This window comes from Gorilla gorilla, chromosome 19, assembly GCF_029281585.2.
Source record: "Gorilla gorilla gorilla isolate KB3781 chromosome 19, NHGRI_mGorGor1-v2.1_pri, whole genome shotgun sequence".
Lineage (NCBI taxonomy): Eukaryota > Metazoa > Chordata > Mammalia > Primates > Hominidae > Gorilla > Gorilla gorilla.
Window position 1 is genome coordinate 29,483,385 of NC_073243.2, and position 13,459 is coordinate 29,496,843.

At 48.2% G+C, this 13,459-nt stretch overlaps 1 protein-coding gene across 1 annotated transcript in view; it reads left to right on the top strand.

Moving 5' to 3' along the window:
• The window catches only part of COX10 (cytochrome c oxidase assembly factor heme A:farnesyltransferase COX10), a 139,506-nt gene extending 130,489 nt beyond the window's left edge, over positions 1 to 9,017 (top strand). Inside the window, exon 7 of the mRNA XM_031003401.3 lies at positions 7,152 to 9,017. Within this exon, the coding sequence (XP_030859261.2) occupies positions 7,152 to 7,555 (404 nt within the window). The 3' untranslated portion in view covers positions 7,556 to 9,017. The remainder of the gene's footprint in view (positions 1 to 7,151) is intronic.
• Positions 9,018 to 13,459: the final 4,442 nt, after the last annotated feature.

A 13,459-nucleotide genomic window follows, 5' to 3' on the forward strand; every position in this document is an offset into this window, starting at 1 on the left:
GCAGTTATTGCCCACTCTATTTCCTATTTTCAGGGGACTTTTAATCTTCCCTTTTGTCGCCTGTGCAGTTGATAAACTGGCCCCACATCCTCTTCCCTTTATCTGCAGCACCATAGAAGTCTATTGCACTGTTGAGGCTGATCTGTTTCACAAGCTCCTTTGTGTTGCCCCTCAAAAGAAAGGCTTTGAAATCGGTGACCATGAAGCTCTGGGTTTGGCTTCGCTTCCCCAGCTAGCCCCCAGTCTACATAACCACATAACCCTGAAAGCACAAATAGAGCCAGTCATGGAGCAGACGCGCTACCGTGGGCCACATCAGAGAGGAGACTATTGTACTGGCGAGGGAAGACCTCCCAAACCCAGCACCAAGGTTCACTGGAGCTAGGGTTCTTTATCCTTTGCAAGGCCATGCGTGGATGGTGAGTGACAATGGGTTTGGGGGCTGGGGGTGGGAAGGTGCCCACTGGGCAGTGAGAGAAAACAAGCCGAAACCGATGAACTCCATTCCACAAGGAATTTCCTGACAGAGTCAGAGCTCCAGCTTGAGGATTTTTGTCTCCATTCCATTCAGATACCATTTAGCTGGAATTGCCTTAGTTTTGTCAGCAAAGTGATGGAGGTGTGCTGTGGACAAGAGCATTTCTGGAAAATGTGCAGAGGTGGAAATGATTGCGATTCTCCTCCAGTCTGTATGTTGTAGAATGTTTGATAGATGCTTCAAGAGAATATAAAATACATAACATTTTCAACGAGTCATCAAGAAGACATTAATGAGCCTTGCCCCACCTAATACAGCCCTCTAATCAGAGCCAGGTGCCACTGGATGAGGGTTCCCTCCAGCTGTTCTTACATACAGTACAGCAGATGTGCCCTTCTCCATTTTCTGAGTAAGGAGGGAAGTAACAATGCCCTGCACACCTGGACATTCTGTGGAGTTGCCTTTGCAGTGGGATTTTGGCTCCATGCTCTCAGGAAGCTGCCGTGCTGGAGAGCCATGTCTACAGATATGCCACCTAGATTTTCAGAATTTTCTATGTTCACAGACTAGCAAGTATTTGATTAACAGAAGAGAAGTGGACATTTCTTCCAAACATGATTAAACCAAATGTGTACAAAGATTGTGCAGGGTTAGGTAGGAAAATGGGAAGATACAGTTAAAAGAAGTCGAAAACACGTGGTTTGTGTGAATGGATTGAAACTCAGAGACCAATTTTAGATCTCAGTTTACAAATTACTTCTTCCAGGAAGCCTTCCCTGACCTCTCAAGGCTGAATTAAGTGTTCTTCTGCCCTGCACTAAGTAACGTTCACAATGGGCTGTAATCCCTTTGTGTTGTCTTTCTTCCTGGCCAGACACCAGCAGAGGACTTTGAAAACAGACTGTGCCTATCTCTAGGGGCACACAGTCCAGATTTGTTGTCATAGATGACAGACCCAATAAAAATGGACTGCTTTAGGAGCTTGAGGCAGAGGAGATGAGTAGAATACTTATCTTGAAGGAAGGTGAGGTCTTTGAATTAGTCAACTGGGTGCTTTATGTTTACTCCACAAGGAAGGTGGGTTCCACCACAGCCCCGGCACTAATTCAAGTCTTCCTGTTCTAGTTCACCTTATCTTGATGAAGAAAGTAATTTGTTTTCTTCTTTTATAGGAGGAGAGGCAGTTGAAGCATATCAAGTAAAGCCATGTGTGGGTGGTGGTTTTCTGATTACAATCCATTAAGGCTAGGCTGTGATTTCCAAACCTCCTTCATTTGTGACATGAGCCAAACCCACACCCAATTTCCTCTTACAGAAAACAGCATGCTACTCTCAGGAAAATGATTTCTTTAATTATGTTTATTTTAAGCAGAAGCATTACTGAAAAAAGTGTATTGAGCAAAACAAAATACTTCGGTTGACACACACAAAAAAGGAGGGCTTTTGAGAAAGACAAGGAAAATCTCACATTTGGAGCTGGTATTTTAGCCGTTTTCCCAGCTGAGGTTGCTCTTTCTGAGCCATTTCTAGAGCAAAGCAGACACTGAGCTCTGAATGATCCGATTCCTTCCCCCATTTCTAAGTTATCACTGATGTTGTTTTTCTTGAAAGACACTTCCCCCGTGCTTGTGGCTGTCATAACTGCAAACTCTTTGAATCTGAGACAGCTCGTGAGCTGGGGCTGGGCTTCTCTGTACATCGTGTTCAAAGTCTCAGCGTGACCCCACACCCCAAGACTCTGACAACGCTTCCTCTTACCAGTCACTTTAAAATCCAGAGGCCACTTTATTTACCATCAAAATATAAAGAAGTCTACTTGCATCACCCTGTTTACTCCGGCAGTTGCACCTGAACATTCCAACCTTTCCTCTGTCCTTTTTAATTCCCTAGCAGTACTCACTGCCAAGAAAAAGTGCCTTCTAGTTGATAGTTTTGTCATTAAAACAGATCTCTCTCTCTTTTTTTTTTTTTAAGGTACTAGAAAATGCTTCTGCAATTTTTTCTTTCAGCAAGCCTTCCTCTACCCAGAGCACCCAACAGTCCACTGATGTGGGAATGTCACAAACTTGAGTCTGTGTGTGGCAACAACTTTTTTTTTTTTTTTTAAGAATTGATGTCTTGCTCTGTCACCCAGGCTGGAGTACAGTGGTGCAGTGATAGTTCACTGCAGCCTAGAACTCCCAGGCTCAAGCGATGCTCCCTCCTCAGACTCCCAAGTAGGCCGGACTATAGGCACGTGGCACCTTGCCTAATTTTTTATAGAGATGGGATCTTGCTATGTTGCCCCAGATAACCAACCACATTCTAACAGAAGGTGCTAATATCTTGTGCCAGTAGCGCTGAATATCATCAGGCAAATAAATCTTTCTCATCTGTAAGATGATGATAATGATACCTATAGGCTGGGTTGTTGTAAGGATTCGAAAGCATATGTGTAACTGCCTGGCACGTAAAAGCCACAGGCATTTCAACTGAGATGTCTGTTATGTACCTGAAACTTAAACTTGTCAAAAGTAAAACCGTTCGTGTCTCTACCGTGAGCACACTCACCAGTGTCTATCCTAGGGTTCCCCACCTGAGTAACCCCCCTCTGCCACCCCCTCTGTCTCTCGACCCCCAGCCTGTTCCCCCCCTGCGCTGGGGGAAGACCCCACTCCTTATCTTGATTTCCAGATGCCTTCCCAGCCCCATCTTGTAACTCTCCCTTCCTCGCTCCAGCCTCCATGCTGTCTCAGAGGCCTACTGGGACCTTTCCCAGCATCCAATAGAGTTCTCCTTGCCATTAGTTGAGTCATGGCTTAAATGTCACCTATGGAAAGGCCTTCCCTGAGCACTCAGTCTCAAGTCACCCACATTGCATTACCCTGTTTTGAGTCTAGTCTCAAAATAGCCATCAGCACTGTTACTTGTGTTTATGTCGGTCTCCCTCTAGACTTTAAGCAGGACTTTGTCTTGATTGCCACTGCCTTTCTAGCACCCAGAATTGTGCCTACATGTGAGACACCTGTCATCTGTTTACCAGGTTAATGGATTCAATGAATAATAGCTGCTCATATTATCAGCATTAAAATTGAGTGTGTTTGCATGAACTAAGATTTATACATATATAAATTATATATATATATATATATGTATAAAATTTAAAGTTAAAAATGAATTTGGGGGATTTCACAGTAACCGTACTGAAATAGGGACCCTAAAATCAGGTCTTTGTTATATTTCCTCCCATACTGGAAGACTGAAAAGGGGTTGACTGACTTATGGAAGCCACAGAAAACTATTCATGGATATAAAAGGAGGCCCTCATCCCTCTTAAATCATCTGTACCCACACAAATTCCGCTTGATAAGCTACAACTGCCCCATCTGATAAACGCAACTCAGAAATGATTAAGTTTCTCCCCAGAACAATGTGCATTAAAAATCCTCCTCCTTTCTTTTAGATGACTTGCAAAGCCTGCCCCTAGTGTCACTCTGCACTCTCCGCTGTTGAGGAATACAGATCAGAGATTAAAGGAGGAGCTGGTTCCTTCTCATGCTCACTGGCATTTGCACAAACAGGGGCCCCTCAGTGGCTTGTAGCCCCAGACTTATTTTCTGAAGTATTCTGCATTATGTAAAGCGCTCTGTCTCCTGGTGAGTTCTGCCTAGCAGTAGCCCCCAGCTCCCTTTTTCTGAACATTCCCACAGACCAGGGACTTAAAAGATCCTCATTACCTGAAATAGGACTGTGGTTACAAATTCTCAACCTCTTCTCTCCCTGGGCAGGATGGTGCTTTCCAGGGCAGATGACACAGTGGGTTGGTGAATTCTCAATTCTCTGCCAGGGACCCCATGGAGAAGGTGGTTCCAGAGGAGGGGAAGGAGAAGATAGACAGAATCCTGTAGTTTGCCTGACTGGTTCCCAAGCCGGTGTTGGGAAACAGTGATCTTGGGGATAACTTAACTGGCTCCCATGATGAGTTTGGGCGCACTTTACTACAATATTATTACATACTTTCTGTGTTCTAATGCCTGGAGATTCACGGGAAAGTGAACATACCCTAAGAAGTTCACCTCAGGTAGGAAATGCAGACACGTAAATGTCTGCCTGGACCCTGTGGCTTGCTCAGGAAAAGACGCTCACAGTTGCTTATCACAGACCATACCCACACTCTGGCTGCCACACCCTCTTAGTGACTTTCCCCTTGGATGTCCCAAAGGCATCTCAGACTGAACACACCCAAGGTCACACTAATGACCTCCTCTCCCCTTCTTCCCTGCTTGTCTCAGTGAGTGGCATCTCTATGGATCCGTAAGCCCAGGACTTGCTATTGATACCTCCTCCCTCTCTCCTCCCCTCCTTATTTACACTGCACGCACATCCTGTCCCTTTTGCCTCCCAAATTCCTTCCAAATTTATCTTCTTTGCATCTCTACTGTCACCATCCTGATCCTAACTACTGTCATCCTTCATCCCCTCACTCCTCATCTCCTGATTGGTCCTTCCATACCTGCTTTAGGCCCCTCCAGTGTATCCTTCACAAATAGTATCGCTTAGCACTGGTGCCCCTCCCCTCACCCCCTACACACATAGGTGCACACACTCACACAGAGGTACACATACACACAGGCACACATGCTCAGCACTGTTATACGTTAAGATCCTTCTGTGGCTTTCTGTTGCTTTTAGAATAGCAAAGTCAAGGCTGAGTGCAGTGGCTCATGCCTGTAATCTCTGTACTTTGAGAGGCTGAGGCAGGAGGATTGCTTGGGGCCAGGAGTTCAAGGCCAGCCTGGGCAACATGGTGAGACCCCATCTCTACAAAAAGTTGTTTTAAAAAGTTTTCTGAGTTTGGCGACGCGCACCTATAGTACCAGCTATTCAGGAGGCTGAGGCAGGAGGATGACTTGAGCCCAAGAGATCGAGGCTGCAGTGAGCTGAGACCATGCCACTGCACTCCAGCCAACCTTGTCCTGAAGAACTTTCCCTGTCATTCTCAGCACTCCAGCCAAACCACACCACCTTCCTTTTTTTTAATCATGCAATAAAATTGACTTTTTAAATATATATAGTTCTGTGACTCCTAACACGTGTTAATCTTCTTTTTTACACCGTCCACACCTCAAACCTTCCAGCCCCAAGGCCTTTATGAATACTGTCCCCTCCACCAGCCCTGACTTGACAAAGTCACCACTCTCTCCAGCCCAGCTCAGACATCCCTTCCTCAGAGAAGCCTCCTCTGGTCCCCTAGACTCAGTCAGCTCCTCTTATGTGTCTTCACTGCACCATGCACTTTTCCTCACAGCATTTGGCGTGGTGACTTTAGAGTCACTAGTGTGGCTCTTGATGTCTACCTCCTTGACTGCAGGGTCTGCTCGGTGCAGGCAGGAGCACGTGTGGATTGTCGCTCGCCATGGTATCCCCAGTGCCTAGCACGGTGCTTACCCCATAGTAGGCGCCCAGGGAGCATTTTTTGCGCGAGTACTCAGTCACCTGCACAGGAATAACCAGCCCCTGCCTTCCAGCCCCCACCCTACTGCCTGTCCTTAGGTGGCTTCGTGCATGTCATAGAAGGACCCTGGCCTGAAAATCAAGCAGCCTTGTTTTGAATTGCTCTTCCATCTCTTTTTGGAGAACTTGACATTGCCTAATTTTTTTTTTCAATGAAGTTTATAAATCTACCTCAAAATCCAATGGTCAAGATTAAATGGGGCAAACTATGAGAGTAGGGTCTGTCACATAATAGGAGCTCAGCGAACAGCAGCCTTCATTCCACCCATGTGGGTGCTGGGGAGACTGTTCAGAGAAAGGGGCAAAATGGTGCTCAGGGTGTTATGTCCTTGTTGAAAAATTACAAAGTCATAGACAAGTTATCATTGTACTCTGGGACCGTTTTGTCTTTGTGACTCATTTTATTTAACACATGTGGTTTTGACACCTCCCGCTTGTGCCATTGTGCCAGGCTCTGGGGGATGGTGAGAGAAATGTGGCAGGCTTGTGCCCTGGAAGCCCTGGTGAAAGAGGTAAACAGGTCAGAGCCAGGGTGTGACGCACCCGCCTGCAGGTACATCCAGCTCTGTGTCAGTGCTGAGCCAGGAGCACTGACTGCCCTGGGAAGGGAGCCAGGGTTCACAGAACAGGCGGAGCAGACTTGCAGCGTCCTCCAGGTTACAGCACTGCTTCCACCTGCCTGAAGCCACACACCCGGGTCCCAGTGGGTGGAAATGGAGCTCAGCGCTCCAGCACAATGGTTGCACCCAGAGGTAGTACTGAAGTAGATACTGAATTCCCTACAAGTGTTTGCCCGTGTGTAGGGGCTTCTTTGCTCCCCACAATGTGGGGAGGTGTGAGGAGCATCAGGTGAGCAGGAGCCAGCGATGGTAAGCGTCCTGCAGTGCAGGCAGCCCCCCTGTGAAGCAGGGTCTGAGCCAGACCCCACAGCCTCCTGCCCCCAGGCACACTGGCACCCCCAGGTGAGAAAGGAGGGATCTTAGCTCATCGGCTGCCCCACCAGCCTGATGTAGGCACCTGTCTCCCAGCCACCCTGTGATGTAGGCAGGCAGCGATGAGAGCACAGGGTGGCAGAGCTTCTGAGGTGCCAGGCAGGCTCTCCCAGGAGAGGAAACCATTCTTTGGAAATCTCTGGTGATGACTGCCTTTGTCTCCCTCTCCTTCCCTGACCCCCGCACAGGCGCATTTCTCCTGGGAGGAATCCTCTACTCCTGGCAATTTCCTCATTTCAACGCCCTGAGCTGGGGCCTCCGTGAAGACTACTCCCGGGGCGGCTACTGCATGATGTCGGTCACCCACCCGGGCCTGTGCCGGCGCGTGGCGCTGCGCCACTGCCTGGCCCTGCTCGTGCTGTCCGCAGCAGCCCCTGTCCTGGACATCACCACATGGACCTTCCCCATCACGGCCCTTCCCATCAATGCGTACATCTCCTACCTCGGCTTCCGCTTCTACGTGGACGCAGACCGCAGGAGCTCGCGGAGACTGTTCTTCTGCAGCCTGTGGCACCTGCCGCTGCTGCTGCTGCTCATGCTCACCTGCAAGCGGCCAAGCGGGGGCGGGGACGCAGGGCCCCCTCCCAGCTGAGAGCACTGGGACGCCCACCGCCCCTTTCCCTCCGCTGCCAGGCGAGCATGTTGTGGTAATTCTGGAACACAAGAAGAGAAATTGCTGGGTTTAGAACAAGATTATAAACGAATTTGGTGCTCAGTGATCACTTGACAGCTTTTTTTTAAAAAGAATATTACCCAAAATGCTCCCCAAATAAGAAATGCATCAGCTCAGTCAGTGAATACAAAAAAGGAATTATTTTGCCCTTCGAGGGTCTTTATACATCTCTCCTCCAACCCCACCCTCCATTCTGTTTCTTCCTCACATGGGGGTACACATTCACAGCTTCCTCTTTTGGTTCCATCCTTACCACCACACCACACGCACACTCCACATGCCCAGCGGAGTGGCACTTGGTGGCCAGAAAGTGTGAGCCTCATGATCTGCTGTCTGTAATTCTGTGAGCTCAGGTCCCTCAAAGGCCTCGGAGCACCCCCTTCCTGGTGACTGAGCCAGGGCCTGCATTTTTGGTTTTCCCCACCCCACACATTCTCAACCACAGTCTTTCTAACAATACCGATAGCTAGGACCCGGTTGCTGTGCACTGGGACTGGGGATTCCACATGTTTGCCTTGGGAGTCTCAAGCTGGACTGCCAGCCCCTGTCCTCCCTTCACCCCCATTGCGTATGAGCATTTCAGAACTCCAAGGAGTCACAGGCATCTTTATAGTTCACATTAACATATAGACACTGTTGGAAGCAGTTCCTTCTAAAAGGGTAGCCCTGGACTTAATACCAGCCAGATACCTCTGGCCCCCACCCCATTACTGTACCTCTGGAGTCACTACTGTGGGTCGCCACTCCTCTGCTACACAGCCCGGCTTTTTCAAGGCTGTGTTGAGAAGGGAAGTTAGGAAGAAGGGTGTGCTGGGCTAACCAGCCCACAGAACTCACATTCCTGTCCCTTGGGTGAAAAATACATGTCCATCCTGATATCTCCTGAATTCAGAAATTAGCCTCCACATGTGCAATGGCTTTAAGAGCCAGAAGCAGGGTTCTGGGAATTTTGCAAGTTATCCTGTGGCCAGGTGTGGTCTCAGTTACCAAACACGGTTACCTGCAGCTTTTTAGTCCTTTGTGCTCCCACGGGTCCGCAGAGTCCCATCTGCCCAAAGGTCTTGAAGCTTGACAGGATGTTTTCATTACTCAGTCTCCCAGGGCACTGCTGGTCCGTAGGGATTCATTGGTCGGGGTGGGAGAGTTAAACAACATTTAAACAGAGTTCTCTCAAAAATGTCTAAAGGGATTGTAGGTAGATAACATCCAATCACTGTTTGCACTTATCTGAAATCTTCCCTCTTGGCTGCCCCCAGGTTATTTACTGTGGAGAACATTGCATAGGAATGTCTGGAAAAAGCCTCTACAACTTGTTACAGCCTTCACATTTGTACAATTCATTGATTCTCTTTTCCTTCCACAATAAAATGGTATACAAGAACAGGAGTGTGTGTGACGTCATTGGAAGTAATCATCCTGTGCTGAGTTCGCACAGTTCTTGGTAGAACTGACACTTGATCACGCCTTCAAGAGCTGGCAGAGGGTGCGTGGGAGGTTGGTTTTGTTTCGTAAATTGACAAATTGTAGTTGTGTATATTTATGAGGTAATAAAGTGATGTTATGATTTATGAAGACAATTGAAATAATGAAATCAAGCTGATGAATGTATTCATTACCTCAGATACTTATTTTTGTGATAAGAACATTTTTAATGTACTCAGTAATTTTGAAATTAGAATACATTATTTCCTGCATTCACACAGTGTGTGATGTACGTCAAAGGGAGGAGACGTACTTGTCATAACTGACTTTGTACCCTTTCACCATCTTGTACCCATTCCGTTCAACTCCCAGCCTCTCTAACCACCATTCTACTCTCTGCTTCAAGTCTGATTATTCTGGATTCCACATAGAAGTAAGAACATGCAGTATTTATCTTTCTGTGCCATATTAAGTTGAGAACTTTCACCTTTTCGCTTAAGAGCAGCACCTTCTGGCTTCTCTGACATCTCTGGATTGCCAGCATCACTATGTGAGGCCATGATTAAGCAAAATAAAGCTTACTGAGCACAAGCTCTGCAATGCCACCACAGTTGGATTTGATAACCGAGATGGCTGCTAAGTGACTCATGGGTGGGACAGTATTCAGCATGGATCTGCTGGACAAAGATAATTCAGGTCCCAAGCAGGTGACGCTAGATTGCATCACACTACTAAGTATGCCACACAATCTAAAACTTATGAAATGTTTATTTCTGTCATTTTCTATTTAATATCTTTGGACCTTGGTTGACCATGGGTAACTGAAACAGTGGAAAGAGAAACCACAGATAAGAGAGAACTGCTGTACATATCTGCCAGCCTGGAGAAATGAGAGCAATATACCTGCTTCTTGTTTGTTGGAAACCCAAATATAATTGACCTGCTGGACACATTACACTTTTTGGCATCTTTTGGCCACTATTTCCTAATTGTAAGATGTGAAGATACGCTCTGGATCAAAGAGGCTCTCATGTTCGCTTAATAATTCAGAGTCCATCACTCAGTGGCTGGACTCTGCCATGCACATCACAGAGCGTCTGAGAGGCAAGGTATCCACCAGCGTGGGACAACTCTATGCTTGCATTCTGATCATGCCGCACTCCTCACACTTCAGCTTGCATGATGCCACCAGTTTGAGCCCTCTGAAAATCCCATCTGACCACTGCTAACCTCCTCTACCACCACCAGGTTGGTTGAACCAAGCATCTATCCGAGACACATGCCTGCAAGACATGCCTGCAGTTTATTTTCCTCTTTGCCCCATCCTTGTCTGTTTTTCACATGGCAGCCAGCATGATCCCTCTAAGCTACCAGGCAGATCCTGCCATTCCCATTCTCCACCCTGTAGTTGCTTTCCTACCTGGTCCCATGCCATCTGGTCCTGCTCCCCTCTCTGATCTTGGAAATACCTTCTTGCCACACCTACTACCCTGCCCATAGATCTCCACGCTTTTCCTCAATACTCAAGCACACCCGCTGTGGGGTATTCATATTAATACCTCCTGTTCCGTCTGTGTGGGGTCCTCTCATTTCATTGAGAGGACACCTCCTTAGAGAGGCCTTTTTTGGCCACTTTATCAAATAGCACCCCTGTCCCCACCTCCTTGCTGTGCTTTGCTTTTTTTTTTTTTTTTTTGAGATGGAGTCTCGTTCTATTGCCCAGGCTGGAATGCAATGGTGCAATCTCGGCTCACTGCAACCTCCGCCTCCCGGGTTCAAGCGATTCTCCTGCCTCAGCCTCCAGAGTAGCTGGGATTACAGGTACCATCACGCCCGGGTAATTTTGTATTTTAGTAGAGATGGGGTTTCACCATGTTGGTCAGGCTGGTCTCCAACTCCTGACCTCAATTAACACTATTTCATGTTCTATGTCTATTTACATATCTCATTATTTAATGTCTGTCTTCCCTGCAATATAAGTTCCATGAAGGCAAGGACTGTATCTTTGCATTGCTTTATCTCCAACTTCTAGAACAATGCTTAGCACAGAGTAGGCACTCAATAAATGCTTCTTCCTGAATAAATAAAAGAATAGCCCCATCTGGGTTATATGAGGTCCCTGTGGTCAGAGAGAAACGGCCTGTTAGCCTGGGATAAAGAATGAATGGATTTGGAAAGGTATTGATGACCCGTGGTTCCATGAGAAAAGATGGCTTTTATGTAGTCCTTATCTGGCTGGTGCAATCACTGTTCCCACTCCCAACTTCAGGACTCTGTCCCCAGGCTGCGCTAACCAGAATGCACTCCACTGCCTCCAGGCCACCACCCCACTGCTTCTACTTGTTTCTGGAATTGCCTTTTCTAACTTCAAACTTCCACCCCGCCCCCCCCCCCCCCCACTGCCACTGTCATTCCTGACATATTCATTTCCCATAGCACCTATTAATATGTGACATACACATTTCACTTACTTGTTATTGACTACCGACTACCACCCCTGAACCGTAAACTCAGCAGGGCAGAAATGTCTGTTTCTCACTGCTGTCTCCACAGGCACCTACAACAGAAGACAATCCATAAATGACCATGTGATGGGTGCTCCATCAATGATGAAAGGAATGAATGAGTACCTTTTATGGCATGGTGGGAGGTGGAGGTGGCGGGGGCACTTGAAGGTGGAGGAGATTGGTACTTGCCTGCCCCTTGTGACTGAATCTGGAACAGGTGCACGTTTCTGCCTGCTTCGTGAAGCAAACTGCCAAAGTCAAACCAAGGCAAGTGACTATTTCTTCCTAGTTTGACTCATCAGTTCTCATCATTTTCTGTATCTTCAGGGGTACCTTGACTTAACTACTTGGTAACAGAGTTTTCAGCCCAGTAAATTAAGTTGGATTCTTGACCAATATTTTTACTTCTTAAATGCATTAGCAGAGAATCTAGTGTCTGTCTCCATCTTCATCCCTCATCATTTGCCGCGAAAGGCTTTGCTTTAACTCATTCCCACCAGATAGGAGCTCAGGCTTCACCTTCTGAGCACCAGCATCATGCATCCAGGCCACTGTAAATGAGGGAACCATTCCCGGTTTATAAATTGGGGACCTGCCTGTGAAGTAGAAGCCAAGACAATAAGGACTCCCAGTGCAGAGAAGGTCAAGAGGGCAGGTGGGCCCCATTCAGGGAACGAGGGTGCGGTTCCAGGGTCGTGGGAAAAGCCTGTCTTTCCTCACAAGCCGGCAGCCAGGGGGCGCTGCAGGCTGGGTCGCTGTGAAGCTGCTGTTGGCTGAGGGCTCCCCACTCAGCAAAGCGGGGCCAGAGCCGGGGATTCAGGAGAGAGCGGGGCGAAGACCACACAGCACACAGTGGGCGAGGCAAAGCAAAGTTCTTGGTTGAGTAACCGCACCCCACCCAACCCCGAACGTCCAAAGAGAGGCAAGGTGACCAAGGCAATCTGGAGAAGATAAGCCACACACACCAGACAAGGTCCCCGGCCCTCCCCAGCTTCAACAAACACGGAAAGCAAGGAGCCAAGAACCAAAACAGAGACCCACTGAGAGGAGAGCCACCTTCCGCCCAGCAGCCAGCTTTCCTGTGCCCACTGAGCACGAGATTATGTGTGAGGCCTCGTGTCGGGGAGCGAGATGCACCCGAATATTCCCAGCCCCCGGGAGCTCACTCCGGAGATTTCCTAGAGAGGCAATGCAGCCATGAGGTGGGAGTAGAAGGAGCCTTCCCCTCCCCACCACCCCCCGCCCCCAAACCCCGTTCCTAACCTAGAATCCTCCAACCTCGCCTGTGACACTCTCAGGACCGGCCACCTGACTCGGGGCTGCCTTTGTGCAGCCTGGCTGGGGGCTTCTCAACATCTGCTTCTCCATGATCCTGGCTCTTGTGTCCCTTGATCTGGCTCTCAGGGCCCTTCGTTCCGGGCTCCATCTCTGTCACAGGGCTGGTCTGGCCATAGGCCCTGACTCTATAAGGGGACTTGAGCCAAACCGAGCACTCAGCCCAGCCCATGGCTTTTTTTTTTTTTTTTTTTTTTTTTTTTTTATGGGATAGTCTAGCGTCTACGCATCACCGCAGTTGTGTTTCTGTGTCTCAAAGGAAATAGTTCAGCATAGGCGATTGGTCATTAGGCCAAACACTACTAGGGAGTGTGGAGAGGAGAGAAGGCACTTCAAGCAGAGAGCAGGGTGAGCAAAGGCCCAGGGTGAAGGGGCATCGAGTGTTTGGGGAGCATTCGCAGTTCTGCATGGCTGGAGGGTAGGGGCCAGGAAGAGCTGGAGGATGACGTTGAAGAGAGAAGCGGAGGGACCAGGTCTGGCCAACTTTATGTTTGTCCAACTAAGTCACCTGGACTTTACCCTAAGGGCAATAGGGAGCCATTGAAGAGTAAAGCTGGAA